Source organism: Salmo salar, chromosome ssa05 (genome assembly GCF_905237065.1).
Source record: "Salmo salar chromosome ssa05, Ssal_v3.1, whole genome shotgun sequence".
Lineage (NCBI taxonomy): Eukaryota > Metazoa > Chordata > Actinopteri > Salmoniformes > Salmonidae > Salmo > Salmo salar.
In genome coordinates this window covers 61,550,151-61,571,915 of record NC_059446.1, presented here as the reverse complement: position 1 = coordinate 61,571,915, position 21,765 = coordinate 61,550,151, and the positions used below count along the sequence as shown (strand labels likewise).

The window sequence follows — 21,765 nt, the reverse complement described above, 5'->3', positions numbered from 1 at the left end:
GAGAGATTGCATCTCTGGAGGCGCCCATTAAGCTAGGTGCGGTCTCCGCATGTGTGGGGGGTGGGACAAGGGGGCTATCTGAGGCATGTTTAGCAGGACTAGGGGCTCCACAGTAAAATAAAACAATGACAGCTACCCTAAACAATAGTATACAAGGCATATTGACATTAGAGAGAGGCATAAAGCAATCACAGGTGTTGATTGGGAGAGCTAAGACAACAGGTGAGACAACAACGGGTAAACAGCTGAGACGACAACAAAGGGTAAATGGCGATAAATGGGCAGAGAGGGTCAGTTAGCTACACACAGGGCCTGAGTTCGAGGCTGGGGCTGACAGATAAACAAAAGTAAGTCCTGTGTTAATGAACAGTCCAGCAGGCATCAGCTGTGTAGCCGAGTGAGCCTATCCATCTATGCCATTCTAGGAATTACTTGAAATGACGTACACACACACACACACACACACCAAGGCCTCCCTTCGGGACAGAGCAGCATAGGTGTGCTGTATCTGCTTGGGTAGGGAGGCAGAGAAATGCTCTGGTGTTTTCTCTTCCTCTGAAGTGTCAGGAGGTGGACAGAACTCACAGTAGAGCTACAATCCACACTAACACACAGAACTCACAGTAGAGCTACAATCCACACTAACACACAGGAGTCACATTTGAGCTACACCTAACACACCGCTAACAAACTCACTTTGTGTGTCACACACACATACACTCCCAGTGCGCCAGGTTTTCAGTAGCTGGTTGACACATGTGCCTACTTTGATGTTTGAACTGTGACGTCTGTTGAGAGGTCTCTGTGTGTGCGACGTGCCGTTTTCAGGCCACTTCTCTGAGCTGATGGGAGCAGAGAGCGTTTTACTTCCTTCCAGCAACCCTCCACGCATGCACGCGCACACGTTTGCGTCACTGTGTCCTGGTCCTGGCTGTAATGGGTGTTTCTAAATGTTAACGAGGCGGTATGACGTGCGGAGAGACAGACAGGTTTTTCCACACTGTGGAGTAAGGGCTCTGTGACAGTGCTACTACCACTTAGGACTCAGCAATGTGGTAGTAGCTGAGTCCTAGAGAGGGTTAAGTCTCACCACTGTGATGTCAGTCTGCACAAGCGGAGCTACGCTTTCGTCACATTCCAAAAGTTCAGTGCACAAAAGTACATAGAGCTACGCAAACGAACCTCCATCAGATCCCCTTGTATTATTATTCTGTCATCAATATGATTATTATTCCCTTTCCTGACCCCTGCCCTCTGATCTCTGCAGGTTTCAGGAGCCACTGGCTAACATGCTAACAGAGCGGCGGCGTACTGTGAGGGAGCAGATGGAGGCTCTGCAGCAGAGGAGAGCCCTCCAGGAGACCCCTGGCCGTTCCACCCCCATGGTCACGGTATCACCCCCCATGGTGCTGCTGCCTCCTCTGCCCTGCCCTGTCCTCACGCTCAACCACACCCAGAAACTCCAGCTCCAGCAGCAAGTCCAACAGGTAGGTTGGCCCGCTCGTAAAACCAAACTGAGGAACTAAAGTTGGTGGAATATAACATGACTGTTTTCAAAGTTGCCTTATTATTGACACCATTAATTTGAATTAGTTTCTAATTGTTGAAATATTGACACATGACACTGGTAGACTCACTGACACCCCCCCCTGCCTGTTTTGTCTGTCTCTGTTCAGCACATACAGCTGCTGACCCAGGTGCACCTGCTGTGCAGCCCTGTGGAGGCCTTGCACCACAAGGCCCACACCACCAAACAATACCTGGTGAGTTACTGAGTCTCTCTCTCTTTCTCTATATATATCAAAAAAATAAAGGGAACACTTAAACAACACAATGTAACTCCAAGTCAATCACACTTCTGTGAAATCAAACTGTCCACTTAGGAAGCAACACTGATTGACAATACATTTCACATGCTGTTGTGCAAATGGAATAGACAACAGGTGGAAATTATAGGCAATTAGCAAGACACCCCCAATAAAGGAGGGGTTCTGCAGGTGGTGACCACAGACCACTTCTCAGTTCCTATGCTTCCTGGCTGATGTTTTGGTCACTTTTGAATGCTGGCGGTGCTTTCACTCTAGTGGTAGCATGAGACGGAGTCTACAACCCACACAAGTGGCTCAGGTAGTGCAGCTCATCCAGGATGGCACATCAATGCGAGCAATGGCAAGAAGGTTTGCTGTGTCTGTCAGCGTAGTGTCCAGAGCATGGAGGCGCTACCAGGAGACAGGCCAGTACATCAGGAGACGTGGAGGAGGCCGTAGGAGGGCAACAACCCAGCAGCAGGACCGCTACCTCCGCCTTTGTGCAAGGAGGAGCAGGGGGAGCACTGCCAGAGCCCTGCAAAATGACCTCCAGCAGGCCACAAATGTGCATGTGTCTGCTCAAACGGTCAGAAACAGACTCCATGAGGGTGGTATGAGGGCCCGACGTCCACAGGTGGGGGTTGTGCTAACAGACCAACACCGTGCAGGACGTTTGGCATTTGCCAGAGAACACCAAGATTGGCAAATTCGCCACCTGCGCCCTGTGCTCTTCACAGATGAAAGCAGGTTCACACTGAGCACATGTGACAGAGTCTGGAGGCGCCGTGGAGAACGTTCTGCTGCCTGCAACATCCTCCAGCATGACCGGTTTGGCGGTGGGTCAGTCATGGTGTGGGGTGACATTTCTTTGGGGGGCCGCACAGCCCTCCATGTGCTCGCCAGAGGTAGCCTGACTGCCATTAGGTACCGAGATGAGATCCTCAGACCCCTTGTGAGACCATATGCTGGTGCAGTTGGCCCTGGGTTCCTCCTAATGCAAGACAATGCTAGACCTCATGTGGCTGGAGTGTGTCAGCAGTTCCTGCAAGAGGAAGGCATTGATGCTATGGACTGGCCCGCCTGTCCCCCAGACCTGAATCCAATTGAGCACATCTGGGGCATCATGTCTCGCTCCATCCACCAACGCCACGTTGCACCACAGACTGTCCAGGAGTTGGCGGATGCTTTAGTCCAGGTCTGGGAGGAGATCCCTCAGGAGACCATCCGCCACCTCATCAGGAGCATGCCCAGGCGTTGTAGGGAGGTCATACAGGCACGTGGAGGCCACACACACTACTGAGCCTCATTTTGACTTGTTTTAAGGACATTACATCAAAGTTGGATCAGCCTGTAGTGTGGTTTTCCACTTTAATTTTGAGTGTGACTCCAAATCCAGACCTCCATGGGTTGATAAATTGGATTTCCATTGATTATTTTTGTGTGATTTTGTTGTCAGCACATTCAACTATGTAAAGAAAAAAGTATTTAATACGATTATTTCTTTCATTCAGATCTAGGATGTGTTATTTTAGTGTTCCCTTTATTTTTTTGAGCAGTGTATATACATACATATATATATATACACTGTGTGTGTGTGTGTGTGTGTGTGTGTGTGTGTGTGTGTGTGTGTGTGTGTATATATATATATACATACATACGTACGTACGTACGTACGTACGTACGTACGTACGTATGTATGTATGTATGTATGTATGTATGTATGTATGTATGTATGTACCGTAATTTCCGGACTGTTAAGCGCACCTGAATATAAGCCGACCCACTGAATTTAAAAAAAGAAATATTATTTTGAACATAAATAAGCCGCACATGTCTATAAGCCGCATGTGCCTACCGGTACATTGAAACAAATGAACTTTACACAGGCTTTAACGAAACACGGCTTGTAACAAAAATAAATAGCCTTTAACGAAACACGGCTTGTAACAAAAATAAATAGCCTTTAACGAAACACGGCTTGTAAACAAAAATAAATAGCCTTTAACGAAACACGGCTTGTAACAAAAATAAATAGCCTTTAACGAAACACGGCTTGTAACAAAAATAAATAGCCTTTAACGAAACACGGCTTGTAACAAAAATAAATAGCCTTTAACGAAACACGGCTTGTAACAAAAATAAATAGCCTTTAACGAAACACGGCTTGTAACAAAAATAGCCTTTAACGAAACACGGCTTGTAACAAAAATAAATAGCCTTTAACGAAACACGGCTTGTAACAAAAAAAAGCTTTAGTTGTCTTTTTGAGTCAATTCCTCACGCTGCTGTGTACACACACACACACACACCCCTCTCTGTGCCTCCCACCCAGGAGGAGCTCCAGACGTTTGCCCAGCGTGCGGAGGCGATCAGGTCAGTCCGGGACCCAGGCTTCAGCAGCATCTTCAGGGCCTGTAACCTCCAGGGGGCACTGTCTCTGGTCCAGGAGCAGGAGAGCTCTGTCTCGCCATCCGCTCCTTCTCCTCCAACCCCCCCTGCCAGGCCTCAAACACGCTATAACAATGGTAATGAACAGGGAGGTCTGGTGTGTGTGTGTGGTTCATATGTAATGTAAATATGTGAGAGTCTGAATTGTATGTACTAAAGATGGTATTTATAGCCTGTGTGTGTAGCTGTTTTGTGTTATCTATGTGTGTCAGAGGGTGGGTTTTGTGAATTGCGTGTAAGTGTTTGGTTGTCCCTGCAGTGCGTACATACCCTCTGCTGCATGCTGAGACGGCCTGGCTGCTCGCCACCCGCTCCGTCTTCCTCTACCCAGAGCTCCTGCCCCACTGCAGCCTGGACCCCGCACTGCACCCTCCACGCACCAAGAACAACTTCTACACACGCGGAGAGGACAGGTACACGTGCACACACACACACACATTTACACATGCTGCACGTCTTGTATGGGGACACAAACTCCACAGGAGCTCATGTTCACAAACAACCCGTTAAAAAACAATCCTCATTTTACACACACAGTCCCTGGTCAAAAATAGCCATGCCAAACATGAATATTTTGTGAGTGCCTGCTCAGTATTGAGCTGAATATTAACACTTGAAGGTGTGTTACCCTTAGCTAGAGAGAGACCCTCTTTTCAGCAATCTCCAAATCCATTCAATGACCGTTCACCGACATAGTTGGAACTATGTCATCTTTACTGCTACAACCAAGCATCAAATTCCTCCTCGCATGTTTGAATGTTAGACTTAAGACTAGATATTTACTCGCAATGTGGATTTTTGTTCCAGGCTCATTGTACTTGGGCTGAAGCACTTCAGCCAGACAGAGCTCCCCTACCAGCTCATGTGTCGCTACCTCATCCGTACCAAGAAGCAGGACCAGCTACGCTCCCGTGTCAAGGAGCTGTGTGGCCACAAGGCATCTGACAACGCTATCAAGGTGTGGACCTCACAACTCATTGATGCTTATCACAGTCTTTCTCAATGTTTTGATCATGCCTTGATGTTATCACCTATTTCCATTTGGGCTTTATCTGTTATTTTCTTCTCCCTTAGTTGTACTGTCAGCACAACATAGTTCCTGCCATGCAGGAGACCTGTGGCAGGGTGATGCCAGGGGAGGAGCGCCCCCCAGTGGAGAGAGAGATGTCCGTCATGCCCAACTGGCTACGGGTACAAACTCACCTACCACCACTCTCAGTATTTACTTATCAGAGAAAATGTGTCATTCTCCATTTTACTTCCCTATTACTACTAATAGGTACTAATTCCTATGTAAATTGTTTCTCCTCTACAGAAGAGTCTACCATTCATCCACAGGGCGGTGATGGAGTACAATAAACCAAATGGAAAATCTCCATCCAGAATACCTCCACCTCCTCCAGCACCTCCTTACACGTTCGCCAATGGGACGCGATATCCCCCATCTCTCCCTAGAAATGTCATCCTACGCCTACACCCCTGCATGAACTACAAAGGCGAGCGCCCACCCATCGCCCCTAAACCTCGTCCCTTCTACGCTTTCACCCATTCTGCCCCGCTTACGCCCCTAGCCAAAGCCCTGCCAGATACACTCCGCTTTCCTGGACCTATCCCCTCACAAGGGGTTATCCTATTGGCCAAGGCCCCCAGCACTCCAATCCAAAGGGCCCTGCCATTGTCCCAGGCTCCTGTCACTCCTGCCCATGGAGCAGTGCCATTGGTTCAGGTCTTACCCTCCATTCCGGTGGGAGCCCCCCTCTTTGTGATGCAAACGAGTCCCAATCAAACAGAGAAAAAAACACCCTACCGGGCACCGTTTCGCAAACTGCTGCCCATCCAGCCGGCTACCCCAAAGCCATCACCCCCACCCCCCTTGTTTGCTCTTCCAGCAGAGAATGGTGGTATTCCCTCATTGGTCACTAACTCAGCCCGTCGTGCCTGTGCTGCTCCAAGATTGGCCAAGCGACCCTCACGCTCCACCCCTTCCCACCAGGACACTCAGGCTAAGACCAGAGCAGCTCTCGCCCGTACTCTGCCCAGGCCCCTCCTGCCTGCCCCACCCAGCTTGGAAGTTTCCCTGAACTATCCCCCCACACCCCCTGATAGCAGGCTCCAGCTCAAGTCTAGCCCTGTGTTCTTCTCTGACACGCCCTCCCCTCCCCTTAGCATCAAAACCAGCCCTATGAACCCCTCCCTCGACAATCAGAACAGCACCTGGGGGCAACCAATCCATGCAGAGGTCAAAGATGAAGTTGGGTTTGACCCATCCTTAACATACTCCCAAAACCTTTCTGGATACACCCCGAACATTACTAATACAGACACTTTCACACTCCAGTCTAGCAGCTCCCATGCTATTATGTCTCCGTCAATCATCCAGAGCCTCTCAGCCCCTAAGAATGACCAGTATGTACTGGTACAAACTGCGACCCATGGTTCTATGCAAATGCTATGGGTGCCCAAAAACTGCCTGGTCTCAAACGGGTCCGTGTCATCCAGTGCTTCAGAGAATGGGTTTCACCAGTCTGAAAGCCTCCCGTTTAGTCTGTCGCCTGCACCCCAACACAATATTACTGGGTTAACGAATGGCATACCTTCCTGCCTCTGGCCACTCACCACTTTACCTAATGGCACAATAGGCTACCAGCAGGCACTGAGTGTCCGGTTGCCCAGCAACAGTGTTCTGACCAGCGGAGATGCTTCCGGGTCGAGTTTAGAGGAGCAGCTGCACCGATTGGTGGAGGGATTACGGGAAGAGGGGGAGCTGGAAGAGAAGGAGGGATGGGGGGATGTGGAGGGTCCTCTCCTGACACTTTCTGAGTCACCCTCTGGGAGCCCCTGCTCCAGCCTGGAAAGCCATGCTGACGCCCTGGAGAGAATGATGGTTGGTGAAATGGAGGGAGGGGAGGATGGGGTGGAGAATAACAGGATAGGGGGAGAAGAAGAGAGGAGAGAGGTGGGGCTAGAGAGGTGGTGCATGGCAGCTACATCAACACACATACCTGACATACCACCTGAGGGAAATCGCGGTGAAGAGGATGAGAGAAGGGAAGAAGAGGAGGGAGATTGTGGTGTGCATGGCATGGGCATGCTGAGTGGAAGGACTGTAGCACAGGAACAAACTGGAGGAGGAGGAGAGAAGAATGGTGGAGAAGAGGGTGACCAAAGAGAAGGAGACAGTGGAAGAGGGGGAGAGGAGGAGAAAAACAGAGAGCAGGGTGAAGATGGAAAGGGAAGTGGAGAGGGGGAAGAAGAGGGAGAAAGAGATGGAGGACAGAATGGAGGAGGAGAGAAGGATGGAGAGAAAGATGGGGATGGAGAACAGGAGAGGCAAGGGGAGGAGGAGGAAGAGGAAGACTTTGATGACCTTACTCAGGATGAAGATGAAGAGGAAGTGATGTCATCAGCCTCAGAGGAGTCTGTTCTCTCAGTGCCCGAGCTGCAGGTACGTAACTTAAAAGTTTAAGTCTGACTTTTTTGGCTTGAAAGTAGCATAAGTTAACCTGTTCAGACAGCTAGCAAATGTTTCTATTTTTACAACATTCTACCTTAATATATCTAGAAAGTTAAGAATATTCTCTTCATTAGTTCTCCATAAGCTTGCTAACGGTCGCCCACCATCCATCCCACAGGAGACCATGAAGAAGCTGACATGGCTGGCCTCAGAGGGGAGGCTGTGTGACTCTGAGGAGGACAACTCTCCAAACTCCCCCGTCTCCCAGAACTCCCAGGAGGAGAACTCTGAGGAGGAGGAGGGGCCCACCAAGGGGGAGGGGCTGGAGTCTGGGGACGGCGGGGTCAGTAAGGTCCCTGGAGAGGAGGACGTGCCCCCTGGGGAGGGAACCCCCAGAGCCAGTGGGAAGGGAGCTGGACGCGGCAGAGGTCTGTCTCAGGCCTAGGGGTGATGGAGACCCACTACAAAATGTTTTCATGTTCTCAGAAATTGTCTACTAAGTATTCACTTCCATATAAGTACTAATTTTAATCCTTGTTATGTATCTTCTCTCTTTTCCTGTGTTTGGGTACCCTCAGGGCGAGGCAGGCCTCCTCGCAGTCTGAGGCGTAGTCGTCGTCCGGAGAGGGACAGTAAGGACACGTCCAAGCTGCTGCTGCTCTATGACGACCACATTCTAGACAATGACCCCCTCAGAGAGAGCAAGGACATCGCCTTTGCACAGGCCTACCTCAACAGGGTAAGGAACAAAAATGGATTGTGTTTTTTGTGAAGTGGATTTTGGATCTCGGGTAGCATACTCTAAATGACATGCTTCACAACAAGTTGCAAAGCATTAGTAGCAGTTATCCAATAAAAAGAAAAGGTTAACTTTAACTCTGGAACCCGTCTTCCTCCCTCAGGTGCGGGAAGCCCTTCAGGGCGTACCTGGTAAGGTGGAGGAGTTCTTGGGGCTGCTATATGAGTTTGAGCAGGAGGGTGAGGGGCGCAGCGCAGTGGAGCTCTTCTCCCAGCTTCGTCCTGTCCTGGGGGAATGGCCAGACCTCCTCAGAGACTTTGCGGCCTTCCTCCTCCCGGAGCAGGCTTTGGAGTGTGGCCTGGTGAGGATGACATCACAGCCGCTTATCACTTCGTATTGGATATTTTCATAGATGCTTATGAAGGATCAAGCCCAATGTAACAGAGTGTACATTAGAGGTCGGCCGATGATGATTTTGCAACGCCGGTACCGATTATTGGATGACCAAAAAAGCCGATACCAAATAATCGGCCGATTTTTATATATTTTTGTAATAATGACAATTACAACAATACTGAATGAACACTTTTATTTGAACTTAATATAATACATAAATAAAATCTATTTAGTGTCAAATAAATAATGAAACATGCTCAACTTGATTTAAATAATGCAAAAACACGGTGTTGGAGAAGAAAGTAAAAGTGCAATATGTGCCATGTAAAAAAAAAGCTAACGTTTAAGTTCCTTGCTCAGAACATGAGAACATATGAAATGGTAGTTCAATATTCCCAGTTCTTCAATATTCCCAGTTAAGAAGTTTTAGGTTGTAGTTATTATAGGAATTATGACGCGTCGACTTTCTCTATACCATTTGTATTTCATATACCTTTGACTATTGGATGTTCTAATAGGCACTTTAGTATTGCCAGCCTAATCTCAGTAGTTGATAGGCTTGAAGTCATAAACAGCGGTGTGAATCAAGCATTTCTAAGAGCTGCTGGCAAACGCAGTAAAGTTTGAATAAATGCTTACAAGCCTGCTGCCGCCTACCACTGCTCAGACAGACTGCTCTATCAAATATCAAATCATTGACTTAATTATAATATAATAAACACAGAAATATGAGCCTTTGGTCATTAATATGGTCAAATCCGGAAACTATAACTTCGAAAACAAAACGTTTATTCTTTCAGTGAAATACGGAACCGTTCCGTATTTTATGGAATGGGTGGCAATCCTAAGTCTAAATATTGCTGTTACATTGCACAACCTTCAATGTTATGTCATAATTATGTACAATTCTGGCAAATTAGTTTCAACGAGCCAGGCGGCTCAAACTTTTGCATATACTCTGACTCTGCGTGCAATGAACGCAAGAGAAGTGACACAGTTTTCCTAGTTAATATTGCCTGCTAACATGAATTTCTTTTAACTAAATATGCAGGTTTAAAAAAATACTTCTGTGTATTGATTTTAAGAAAGGCATTGATGTTTATGGTTAGGTACATTGGTGCAACGATTGTGCTTTTTTCGCAAATGCGCTTTTGTTAAATCATCCCCCGTTTGGTGAAGTAAACTGTGATTTGATGATAAATTAACAGGCATTGATTATATGGAACGCAGGACAAACTAGTTAACCTCGTAACATCATCAACCATGTGTAGTTAACTAGTGATTATGTGAAGATTGATTGTTTTTTATAAGATAAGTTTAATTCTAGCTAGAAACTTACCTTGGCTCCTTGCTGCACTCACGTAACAGGTGGTCAGCCTGCCACGCAGTTTCCTCGTGGAATGCAATGTAATCGGCCATGATCGGCATCCAAAAATACTGATTGTTATGAAAACTTGAAATCGGCCCTAATTAATCGGTCGACCTCTAGTGTTCATATATAATTATGTTGAACAAAAATTATTTGTCTTGTAGCCTAACACATTGTAGTGAATCTGCAAAGTTCTCACTGCTGAAAAAGCCATTAATACTCTTCGACTATGTGATGTTTTATGTCCTGTCCAGTTTGAGGAGCAGCAGGCATTTGAGCGGAGTCGACGCTTCCTGAGGCAGCTGGAGATTAGTTTTGGGGAAAACCTGTCTCACTACCAGAAAATTGTACGTGCTCTGCAGGGGGGACCTGGCCTCAGTCCTGCCAGCATAGAGGAGGTATGTCACTATTCTACACAATTCACATTAGTTGTCAGCACATTAAACCAATGTTAAATCACCAGTGTAATCCACCTCTGTTTTCTACAGCTTAAAGCACAGATGTCCTCCCTCCTGAAAGGCCACACCCACTTGCAAGGGGAATTCTGGGTATTCTTTGATGAGCTCCGCCCACCCTCAGCCCGTCCAGGGCAGTTTGAGGAGGCTTGTTGGCCAGAGGAGGCAGGGGGCGGAATAGACGGAGGCGAGGGTGTTGGCTTGGGGTCAGGGGGAGGGGCAAGTGGTGGTTTTGAAGAAGTGACCCTCCCTGATCTAGAGGAAGAAGAGATTCCACCAATGACAGGTCGCAGCCGGAGGAGAAAGATGGGTTCTCATGGCATCTACAAGGTTTGAGGAAATGTAAACTGTGTCGTTTATTGATTTCTAATTGCATTTGCAATTATGATTCTGATTTGGCTGGTTATCTTTCTTCACAGGAGTGTGATTGGCCAGAAAAGGACTGCTTCTGCCTCTGTCATGGTGCCAGCCATGATGCCAAGCTTCGCAGACACAAGAGGAAAGGATGCTCTCGCTGCCATGGCAACAAGGTAGCCTCGTAGTCTAGTGTTTTGTTGTTCTAAACTGTCTGTGAATAAAACGAGTTATGGAGATGACAGAATGTGACATGCGGTCTTCGCTCAGGCTTCCGATGGCATCCCCAGGGCGATGAAGAGCCTTGACCCCTTGTACCCCACAGCAACCAGCCCCACAGCCAACCTCCACACTGAGACAGGCGGGGAGGAGAGGGAGGAAGAGAGGGAAGACGAGAAAGAGGAAGAGAGGGAGGAAGAGCAAGAGGTGGACGCTGAAGTTAAAGATGAAGTCGACAGTGGGGCCAACAGTCCACATCCTGGTAAGAGTTGCACTACCTATGCTGTATGAATTAAGGTTGTTGTCATTATTTGGTCAAAAGCAACTAAAGTAAAACCGATCTACATAAGTAATATGGCTGAAAATACATTGTATGTTGTCCTATAGAATGCAAAACTTTAATGTGCGACTGCCCCTAAAAAGCTATTTCTCATTTTGAAAACGGCATTGTGGCATCGATAAGAGTCATAAAGTCAGTCTTGTCCAAAACTGAGATTTGCGAGATGATAGGAAAAAATGGTATGTCACGGAATGAAGGGTACTGTTTTCCTTTTGGGTTTATGTCAATCCTGCCCACAGCTGTCAGCACCCAAGTAATCATCAATTCGGAGCGCAGGTGCATGCGACCTGATTTTAATGCCTATGCTCAATTTGGTTTGACTTTCAATATCCCTATGGGGCTAGTTGGGGACCATCAGTAAATGACAATGTACACCGACAAAATGTTTGTCAATGCTGCCAAATTTCTATGACTTATTCCTCAAACCAACTATACATTTTAGAATTGCATATGCAAATATTGGAAGCATTTAATGAGACAACTAAAAGATAATTGTCCCATTTCCATTGTGTAATTCATTGACTGTCCCTAACTAGCTCCAGAGAGGCTATTCAATGTCAAACCAATTTTGCCACGGTCGCGAAATAAGTAGGCTAGCACTATCTAGCCTAGACGACTTCAAGACCTGGTCAAGTTATCTATACTGAACCAAAATATAAACGCAACATGCAACAATTTCAAAGATTTTACTGAGTTACAGTTCATATAAGGAAATCAGTCAATTGAAATAAATTCATTAGGCCCTAATCTATGGATTTCACATGACTGGGAATACAGATATGCATCTGGTGGTCACAGATACCTTAAAAAAAAGTATGTGCGTGGATAAGAAAACCAGTCAGTATTTGGTGTGACCACCATTTGCCTCATGCAGCGCCACACATCTCCTTCACATAGAGTTGATCAGGCTGTTGATTGTGGCCTGTGGAATGTTGTCCCACTCTTCAATGGCTGTGTGAAATGGCTGGATATTGGTGGCAACTGAACACGCTGTTGTACACGTCGATCCAGAGCATCCCAAATATGCTCAATGGGTGACATGTCTGGTGAGTATGCAGGACATGGAAGAACTGGGACATTTTCAGCTGCCAGGAATTGTGTACAGATCCTTACAACATGGGCCTGTGCATTATCATTCTGAAACATGAGGTGATTGGGGCGGATGAATGACACGACAATGGGCCTCAGGATCTCGTCACGGTATCTCTGTGCATTCAAATTGCCATCGATAAAATGCAATCGTTGTCCGTAGCTTATGCCTGCCAATACCATAAACCACAGCCACCGTGGAGCACTCTGTTCACAACGTTGACATCAGCAAACCGCTCGCCCACACAACGCCATACACGTGGTCTGTGGTGGTGAAGGCCGGTTAGACGACTCTCGTTTGGCTTCAGTCATGGCTGCTGCATTTCTGAATGAGCCAAAAAAACTAGTCAAATCAGGAAGTTCAGCCCCCCTTTAAACTCTTTCACACGTTGCAGATAAACAACCATTATGCTTTTCAGGAAAGCAAGGAGCCCCTTCATGGGATGGTCCTGAGGAAGGCTCACTCCCCCTCACTGAGGAGAAGGATGATGATGAGGATGATGAGGAGGAGGATGAGGGAGAGTGGAAGGATGGGGAGAGAGAACACAGCCCCTCGCCAAAGAGGAGTAAGGGGGATGGAGAAAGCTTGGGGGTGTCTGAAGGCCCCACAACAGCCTTTAGCGGGGAGATGGAGAACCCCCTGACCCCCCTGCAGCCTTGTCCCAGCCCCTCTTCCGATCCCCCGGTGTGTGCCAAAAACATCTCCCTCACTGCCAGTGGGGAGAAGGTCATACTCTGGACAAGGTGAGAGAGACGAGCCTGAAAATGTTTGTTTGGTCTTTGTTTAATGTTTTAAAAAGTTTTTGTTAAAGAGTGATAGTCCTCTCTGGGTTACAGGGAGGCTGACCGTGTCATTCTAACCACCTGTCAGCAGCAAGGTGCCAATCAGAGTACTTTCCAGGCAATTTCCACCCAACTTGGCAATAAGACACTCAATGAGGTGAAGGTTGTTTTTTGTAACCAAACTATAACAAATCCAACAGGAATGCACTTGTTGAGAAGTCTTGGCTTGTGAAATGAACCCTCGTCCACTGACTCCTATCTCTCTTGTCCAGGTGTCTCGGCGGTTTCGGGACTTGATGCGCCTGTTCCACACTGCTGCCCGCCAGGTCAACTTGGAGGACGAAGCTGTGACCACTGAACAGCAGACAGTCACAGATGAGGAGCAGGACTGAACTTGACAGAACCAACCCAAAAAGGACAGAACTAAGTTCAGACACTTCAAAGGAGAGGAGCAGAGAAGATACTTGACTGCAGTATATTCATACTAACCAGTTCAAGGCTGGTGAAATCTGGAAGCAACATTGAGGGCATATGAACGCTTTTAACAAACTCCTATCAGAATCATCCGAGCCTTCACTGAGCTGAAGCAACACCAGCAGCTCGAAAGATGGCAGCTTTTCAATTTTACCATAACCAATTTTGACAGTGAACACTGTAACTGTACATCACTAATTTATTGAAAGAAATACACCCTTTGTCTAAAAGTTATCACTCAAATGCACAACTGAGGGACGAGGGAACATAGTCTCTTAGTGTGGCAAAAGTTGTATAAATACTATAAATAGACAATTGGTGTTTAGTCCAATAATGTACATGTTTTTTTTTTAATACTTTTTTCAATTCCCTGAGTTGTGCATGTATGGCACAATATGGGAATTTTGCACGGTAATACTACCTGTACAAGAGTTATATATTTTATACAAAATAAATGTAATTTATCTGTTTGCCTTTTTTGATGAATTCCTTTCGTTGATGACTGAGATGTTATAAGAGTGTAATCTCCAAGGCGCCCCACTAGACATCTACTAGACCCACACAGATGTTCTTGGTAATGGCTCTACTACACTCACCCCAGGGGCGGAAATCCCGGGGGGGACACGACCCCCCCCCCCATCCTGGGAAAAATATGATTTGTCCCCCCAATATATCACTGTAAACATAACTATGTAATTTAAATAATATTAATAATACGCAATGAAAGCAATTGCGCTGATTATAGACACTTAATAGCTCGTTTTTAAGTTTCAAAAGATTGCGACCCCCCCCACCCTTTGCCTCACAATGGTTTGATCCACTGCCAGTTCCTTAGTTGGCAAGGTAACTGAGGGGTCGTGTCTACTGTCTGAAAGGCACTCAATGCACGTAACTGACGTGAGGTTCATCCAGTCAATCGCGCCATAGCAATGTTTTGTTTTATGTTGGCAGGGTTCACACACACACACACACACACTAGCTGAATTTGCAGAGCTAGCGCGCAAATATGAACTATTAAGCTAGCTAGTACCTATTCCATTTATGTGGTGTCGTCAAAGATGGAATCTTTGCTATCGTCAATTTATTCCAAGATCAGCATGCAGATGATGTAAATTAGTGCTTCAAAGTCCCTGTGATAAGGTTAGCGTTAAACTGAAGTCCAAACTGAACAGAACTACACTCTCTTCTACCATTGTCTTAAATATATTTAATGGTCTCGTTGCAAAAGCTAAATTGTCGCAAGGGAACTTTTATTTATTTTATTTCACCTTTATTTAACCCAGGTAGCAAAGATTATAGCAAACACCACTGAAACGGAATTGGTGCTCGCTAGCTTTGCAAATTCAGCTATTGTTGGAAGCCAGCCAATATGAAACAAACTATTAAAATTACAAAAGGTTGCAGCATATGTTGTGTAAATGGTGAACTCATACAGCTGTCAACTCTTGTCACTGCAATCCGTTTCACATTTGCTAGCTACCTTTTAGATCGAAGCCCAAATAGAATGATAGAAGCCCATCTCCTACTGTAAATAACCTACACACTGTGTGTGTGTGTGTGTGTGTGTAGCCAGCCAGCCAGGTAGAAAAATGGCAGAAAAATAAAAAGATGGACATTACATTTCATTTTAGTCATTTAGCAGACGCTCTTATCCAGAGCGACTTACAAATTATCAGAGTATTTTTCAGTATACCAAAACGCATAGTAAGAACCCTAGTAGCCTAATATCTCAAAGACTAGTTGATAAAATGTTCATAAGAAAGAAATTAAATTCTAATGGAAATGTTTCACAATGATGTCATTAGGCAGAGCAGGCAACAGATGGCACACAGACAGCAGAGTTGGGGACAGATATGCAGGGACAGACTGGCAGAGACAGGGAGTCTCAGGTAAGTTTGTTGAGTCTTTGTTTGGCAACATTATGAAAGGTTCTCAATTTTTTTTACTTGTAAAATAGGAACATAATTGGAAAATGCCATGGATACCCCCACTCTCAACTTAAACTGGTGACTGAACTAAGATTTGTTAAAGGCAATGGTATTGCTGTTGTGTAGTTTTGGGTACCGGTAGTTAGGAGTACGGCAAACACCTTATTTCTTTGGTTCTTCAATATACATTTACCATATTACAATGTAGGCTATGTGTTACAGCACTACTTTTGGTGTCCCCCTTGGGAATTGCTCTTGAGAAAATGTCATGTAATTGTCCCCTCCAAAGTTGATATCAGATTTTCGCCCCTGCTCACGCCCACCTGGCAGTGAACTTGAATGGAGAGCAGTGAGAGGTAGTGAAAAGCTGAGGATATCAGCTACACTATTTTGCTATTGGGAGAAATGAATTCTGCTGAGATGGGTACCTTGGGTCCATTTCGCCTGTTCTTGCTTTTTGCGTTGGCTCAGCAGAACGTCTTTGTAGCCGCCAGCGACGTGCTCGAGCTCGGGGATTCTGATTTCGTTTAAACGGTAGCAGAGTACGAGACTGTGCTGGTAGAGTTCTTCGCGCCTTGGTAAGCAATGTTATAGCTAGCGTTGTAGCTAATTCATTAGCATGCACGAACGACAGCCATCTAAACATGTTTAGTAAATATAAATTCATTCCTGATTTTAATATCGATTATACCGCACAATGCTGTAGATAGATTAACTATTTACATTTATAACTGTGCAGTTAACGTTAGCCGATAAAACTGTCTTACTCTAGATCGCTATATTGACTCAATGTGTCTGCTCAATTCAAACTAACAGTGTTACGTAATTTTTTTGTGCATTCTGCGCTGACATATTTGAGTAGTGGATTATGACTAGTCTAGGTCTCTCTTTGACACTTCTAAGTCACCTGATATCTCAGTTGTCACACTTGCCTCTAGCATTTGTGACATTTTATCATTCTCTTCCTTTTCTTTGTATGGCGCCTCCCTTCATCTCTCTATCAGGTGTGGTCACTGCCAGCAACTAGCCCCAGAATATGAAACTGCAGCAACAAAACTAAAAGGGACAGTGTCTTTAGCTAAAGTGAGTATACTAGTTTGTCCACACAGATACCCCAGAGGATGCATTGTATTTCCTTGCATCCAGATTAGTTACAATCCAGTTTTGTTCCACAGGATGGGCATTGCTTTACAATATGGGGGTCAAGTGTCCATGATAGCTCTGTCGCTTCTGTTTTATCTTTATTAGTGAATTGAGATCAGTTCCCACAGTAGCTTTAATTATCAGGGCTGCTTCTGTATACCACCACTCTGAATGCACTGCTATTAAACAGTCTTGCTAAATTGATAAATGGTTTCTGTCATTTTCCCCAGGTAGACTGCACAGTGAACTCTGAGACGTGTGGACGTTTTGGGGTCAATGGGTACCCCACACTCAAAATCTTCCACAATGGAGAGGACTTTGCTGCTTATGATGGACCCAGGAGTGCAGGTGGCTACTTTAAAATCATTGCTGTTCTGGTTTGTGTCTTATGTGTTTTAGAGTATGACTCATCTAATGTTGTCCAATGTTCCCATAGATGGCATTGTGAGCTTCATGAAAAAACAGGCAGGTCCCAGTTCCATTCCTCTGCACAATGAGAGAGACCTGGATGCATTCATCAACAATTTTGAAGCCAGTGTGGTTGGTGAGTTCACTTTATCAATCACAGCAAAGTATAGATCCTTTAGTCTGTTGAAATAAAACAATTGCATGTATATTTTTTGTGAACTATATGAGTGACTTATATTCTCCCTCCTGTCAGGTTTTTTTCTCAGGTGCTGACAGCTCTCAGATGGCTGAGTTTCTGAAGGCGTTTAGTGCAATGAGAGACAGCCACCACTTTGCCCACACTGCAGACCTGAGCCTGGGCCTCAAACACGGCGTGGAATCAGTATGTGTTGTAGCTCCCCTTGCATATAATCCCACCTGGGTTCTGAACCTTCAGCCCTCTGGTGACTAGACTATGAGGGCACATTAGTTAGATATTACATCATAGATTATTGCCAAGTAGTAGTACTTTATGATGATGTCACTCTCCTCTTGTGTCTCTCTTAACCAGAACGGTGGTGCTCTTCCGGCCCCCACGACTCAACAGCAAGTTTGAGGACCGCGTGGTCAAGTCTGATGAGTTTGTCTCGACCACCTCTCTCCGTCAATTCATCAGAGATAATGTGTTTGGGCTGTGCCCCCATCTGACTGCTGAGAACATGAGGGGACGGGACTTGCTGGTGGCCTACTACGACGTGGATTACCTCCGCAACATCAAGGGCACCAACTACTGGAGGAACAGGTGAGAGCTGCTCTCAGAATCACCTTTATTCTCCAATTACATGGTGCTGCCATCTATAGACAATGCACAGAATACAGACAGAGGAATTTGCACAAAGTCTACTTATAATATAAATATAGTAAGCATAGAACTCTACAGTATAAGCTGATTTACAGTGAGGATATACAATTTACAGTAGGAATTTATCAATATATGCACAGGGAAGGATGCTACCGTGACTGTGTGTGTGTGTGTGTGTGTGTGTGTGTGTGTGTGTGTGTGTGTGTGTGTGTGTGTGTGTGTGTGTGTGTGTGTGTGTGTGTGTGTGTGTGTGTGTGTGTGTGTGTGTTACAATTTGCAGTATAGCACGGTTTTAGTTTTTACAGAATGATGATGGCATGGTGCAAAGTCACTTAGTCCCTATAAACCTGATGGCCAGCTGGTGAGGGCCACAGCATGGGGAAAGAAACTGCTCTTACCTGATACCCACCTCTCTCTTTTTCTCCATCACTTTCACTACCCCTTCTCTCTCCCTAGGGTGATGAAAGTGGCCACTCAGTTCCAGTCTCAGGGGCTGAGCTACGCTGTGGCCAACAGGGCAGAGTTCCACGATGAGCTGGAGGAGGCGTTTGGCCTGGGGCCGTCCGATGGGGGAGAGCTACCTCTCATCACCATCAGGAACAGGAAGGGCCACAAGTACAGCATGCAGGAGGAGTTCACGTGATTTACTAAAACACATGACCATCACAGACCCTTCCTTATGCAGTCTGGCCAGCTGTCACACTGCTAATCTGTCCGTCCGTTGCAGACGGGACGGGAAATCCCTGGGGAGGTTATTGGAGGACTACTTTGCTGGTAAACTGAAGAGACGGGTCAAGTCAGAGGCTGCCCCCGAAAACACCGACGGACCAGTCAAGGTGTGCGGAATAGAACCAGCAAACGTTTGCCGCTTTCAAAGGTGGTAGGAAGGCATTTAAACAAAACCCTTTTGCCTCTGTAGGTGGTGGTGGCAGACAACTTTGAGGAGATAGTGAACAACCCTTCCAAGGACATGCTGTTGGAGTTTTATGCACCCTGGTGCAAAAGCCTGGAGCCCAAATACACAGAGCTTGGGGAACAGGTGAGGTTCACGTCTGCAAGTGTTGCTTACCTGGTTTTGAAAGTTGCAAACCATCATTGACGCTCATTATTTTGAATTCAATTTTTCTTGATTACAGTTGTCCGCCGACGCCAACATTGTTATAGCAAAGATGGATGCCACTGCTAACGACGTTCCTCCAACCTACGATGTCCAGGAGTGAGCCTCTACTTCTTCTTATGTAGTTTGATTTTGTCTATTTCAAGTCACTACCCTGTAATCTGCTATTTTAATCTCATCTGTTGTTGTCCTTCTTCCCAGTTTCCCCACTATTTTCTTCGTCCCAACAGGACAGAAGGACCAACCTCGGAAATACTCGGTTAGGTTACAACACCAGTTTTCCTCTTCCAAAGGACATGGATTAAATAACACTTAATGCTCTGTAATCAATATTCTGATACATTCCTTCACGGTTTTAACCATCCGTATCTGTCAATAGGGTGGCAGTGAGGTGAATGATTTCCTCAACTATCTGAAGGAGGAGACCACACATCCCCTTGTCCTGGGCACTGCCAGAGAAGACTTGTGAAAACAAGGGATGAGTGGGTGGACTGGCGAAGAAGCAGAAGACATGAACTATAAGGGGGAAAAAGGAGCCATCCATTGCAATACACAGTTTCCGACCAGAAGATCTCCTTTGGGTTTCTGTGCCTTACCAGCAACACTGAATACTCATAACATAGAGGACTTCTAAATTAAACAATCAGCAGTTTTTCATGGGGCTTCAAAAGAGTAATGTTCTCAATGTGAGAGGATGGAGCATCTGCAAGTACAGTAATAGGCAACACGTGCAGATTGGTTTTGCAGTTAAACTGGTGACTTGGTGGTTGCTATTAATATTCCAAAGAAAGGCATACTAGTGTAGCGTCCTTGACTCTAAGGTACCTCAGGCAGACTAGATAAAGTTTTTGCAAAGTTGCTTATGGGTACAAAGAAAAAAGTGTCTGTGTAACCGATGTGAAATGGCTAGTTAGTTAGCGGTGGTGCGCGCTAATAGCGTTTCAATCGGTGACGTCACTCGCTCTGCGACCTTAAGTAGTTGTTCCCCTTGCGTTGCAAGGCCCTTGGCTTTTGTGGTGCGATGGGTAACGGTGCTTCGTGGGGTGTCAGTTGTTGATGTGCGCAGAGGGTCCCTGGTTCGAGCCCAGGTTGGGGCGAGGAGAGGGATGGAAGCTATACTGTTACATCTGCTAAGCAAATAGATAAAAATGGAATAAAATGTCTGATAGAGGGGCCTCCCGAGTGGTGCAGCGGTCTAAGGCACTGAGGCGTCACTACAGACCCGGGATTGATCCTGGGCTGTATCACAACTGGCTGTTATCGGGAGTCCCATAGGGCAGTGCACAATTGTCCCAGCATTGTCCGAGTAAGGGGAGGGTTTGGCTCATCATGCTCTAGTGACTCCTTGTGACTCCTTGTGGCTGGCCGGGTGCCTGCAGGCTGACCTCTGTTGTCAGTTGTGTTTCCTCCCGTGTTTCCAACGGTGTTTCCTCCGACACGTTGGTGCAGCTGGCTTCTGGGTTAAGTGGGCGGGTGTTAAGAAGCGAGGTTGGTGGGTTATGTTTGGGAGGATACATGACTCGACCTTCAGGGAGTTGCAGCGATGAGGGAGAAAAGGGGGTACAAATACAAAAAATTACAAAATATCTGATACAAAAAGATTTAAACAACAAAATACATTTGACATTACATTTTGGACATTTAGCATGTGGTTTCCCAAACTCGGTCCTGGGGCCCCCCTGTGTGAACATGTAGTTTTTTTCCCTAGCACTACACAGTTGTTTAAAATAGTCAAAGCTTGATGATGAGTTGGTTATTTGAATCAGCTGTGTAGTGCTACGGGGAAAAAACTATGTGCACCCAGGGGGCCCAGGACTGAGTTTGGGAAACTCTGTGTCTTAGCAGACACTTATCCATTTTTGGGTGAAGACTACTGAAGCACTATGGACAGGCTTAGATTTCAGTTTGACTTTTATGCCAAGCATCTCATCTGGGTATGTCTAACTTTTTGACATTTGCACACTTTTGTGCAACTTCCATAAATGCTCTTCTTGAGGAGAGGCAACCTAGTTGGGCCAGTAACCGAAAGGTTGCTGGATTCAATCTCCAGAGTTCTGCCCCTGAACAAGGCAGTTAACCCACTGTTTCCCGGTAGGCTGTCATTGTAAATAAGAATTTCTTCTTAACTGACTTGCCTAGTTAAATAAAATAAATAAAAAAAGAAAGTTTGAAATGCCTCATTGTACCGAATTTATCAAATTGAACTCCATTTGATTTTTACATACTTAAATACACTCAATCACTATTTTGTTTCGTGTTACATACACAATATAGCACATAATCCACATATTAGTAATTTTTGTTAGAGATATCTGTTTATTTGTTATCAGAAATTACACACTGATATTTATTGGAATTATTTATTTTCCTAGAATGTATAGTTACGTCAGCTAGCCCCTC

The 21,765-nt window shown here is 45.8% G+C and overlaps 1 protein-coding gene and 1 pseudogene across 5 annotated transcripts in view; both read left to right on the top strand.

Moving 5' to 3' along the window:
* gon4lb (gon-4 like b) overlaps positions 1–14,398 on the top strand; it is a 28,464-nt gene extending 14,066 nt beyond the window's left edge. For 4 of the 5 annotated variants that reach the window (XM_014201147.2, XM_014201146.2, XM_014201145.2 and 1 more), the window contains exons 15-31: positions 1,268–1,487; positions 1,677–1,763; positions 4,141–4,333; positions 4,516–4,669; positions 5,064–5,214; positions 5,331–5,447; positions 5,572–7,701; positions 7,889–8,138; positions 8,289–8,449; positions 8,613–8,810; positions 10,469–10,612; positions 10,703–10,999; positions 11,089–11,199; positions 11,294–11,504; positions 13,091–13,415; positions 13,509–13,611; positions 13,727–14,398. In XM_014201147.2, coding sequence (XP_014056622.1) covers positions 1,268–1,487; positions 1,677–1,763; positions 4,141–4,333; positions 4,516–4,669; positions 5,064–5,214; positions 5,331–5,447; positions 5,572–7,701; positions 7,889–8,138; positions 8,289–8,449; positions 8,613–8,810; positions 10,469–10,612; positions 10,703–10,999; positions 11,089–11,199; positions 11,294–11,504; positions 13,091–13,415; positions 13,509–13,611; positions 13,727–13,846 — 4,972 coding nt within the window. In that variant the 3' untranslated portion in view covers positions 13,847–14,398. The remainder of the gene's footprint in view (positions 1–1,267; positions 1,488–1,676; positions 1,764–4,140; positions 4,334–4,515; positions 4,670–5,063; positions 5,215–5,330; positions 5,448–5,571; positions 7,702–7,888; positions 8,139–8,288; positions 8,450–8,612; positions 8,811–10,468; positions 10,613–10,702; positions 11,000–11,088; positions 11,200–11,293; positions 11,505–13,090; positions 13,416–13,508; positions 13,612–13,726) is intronic. The other variant, XM_014201148.2, reaches the window with a different exon arrangement.
* Positions 14,399–16,153: 1,755 nt separating this feature from the next.
* On the top strand, positions 16,154–21,485 carry LOC106605461 (protein disulfide-isomerase A3-like; annotated as a pseudogene).
* The last annotated feature ends 280 nt before the right edge of the window (positions 21,486–21,765 follow it).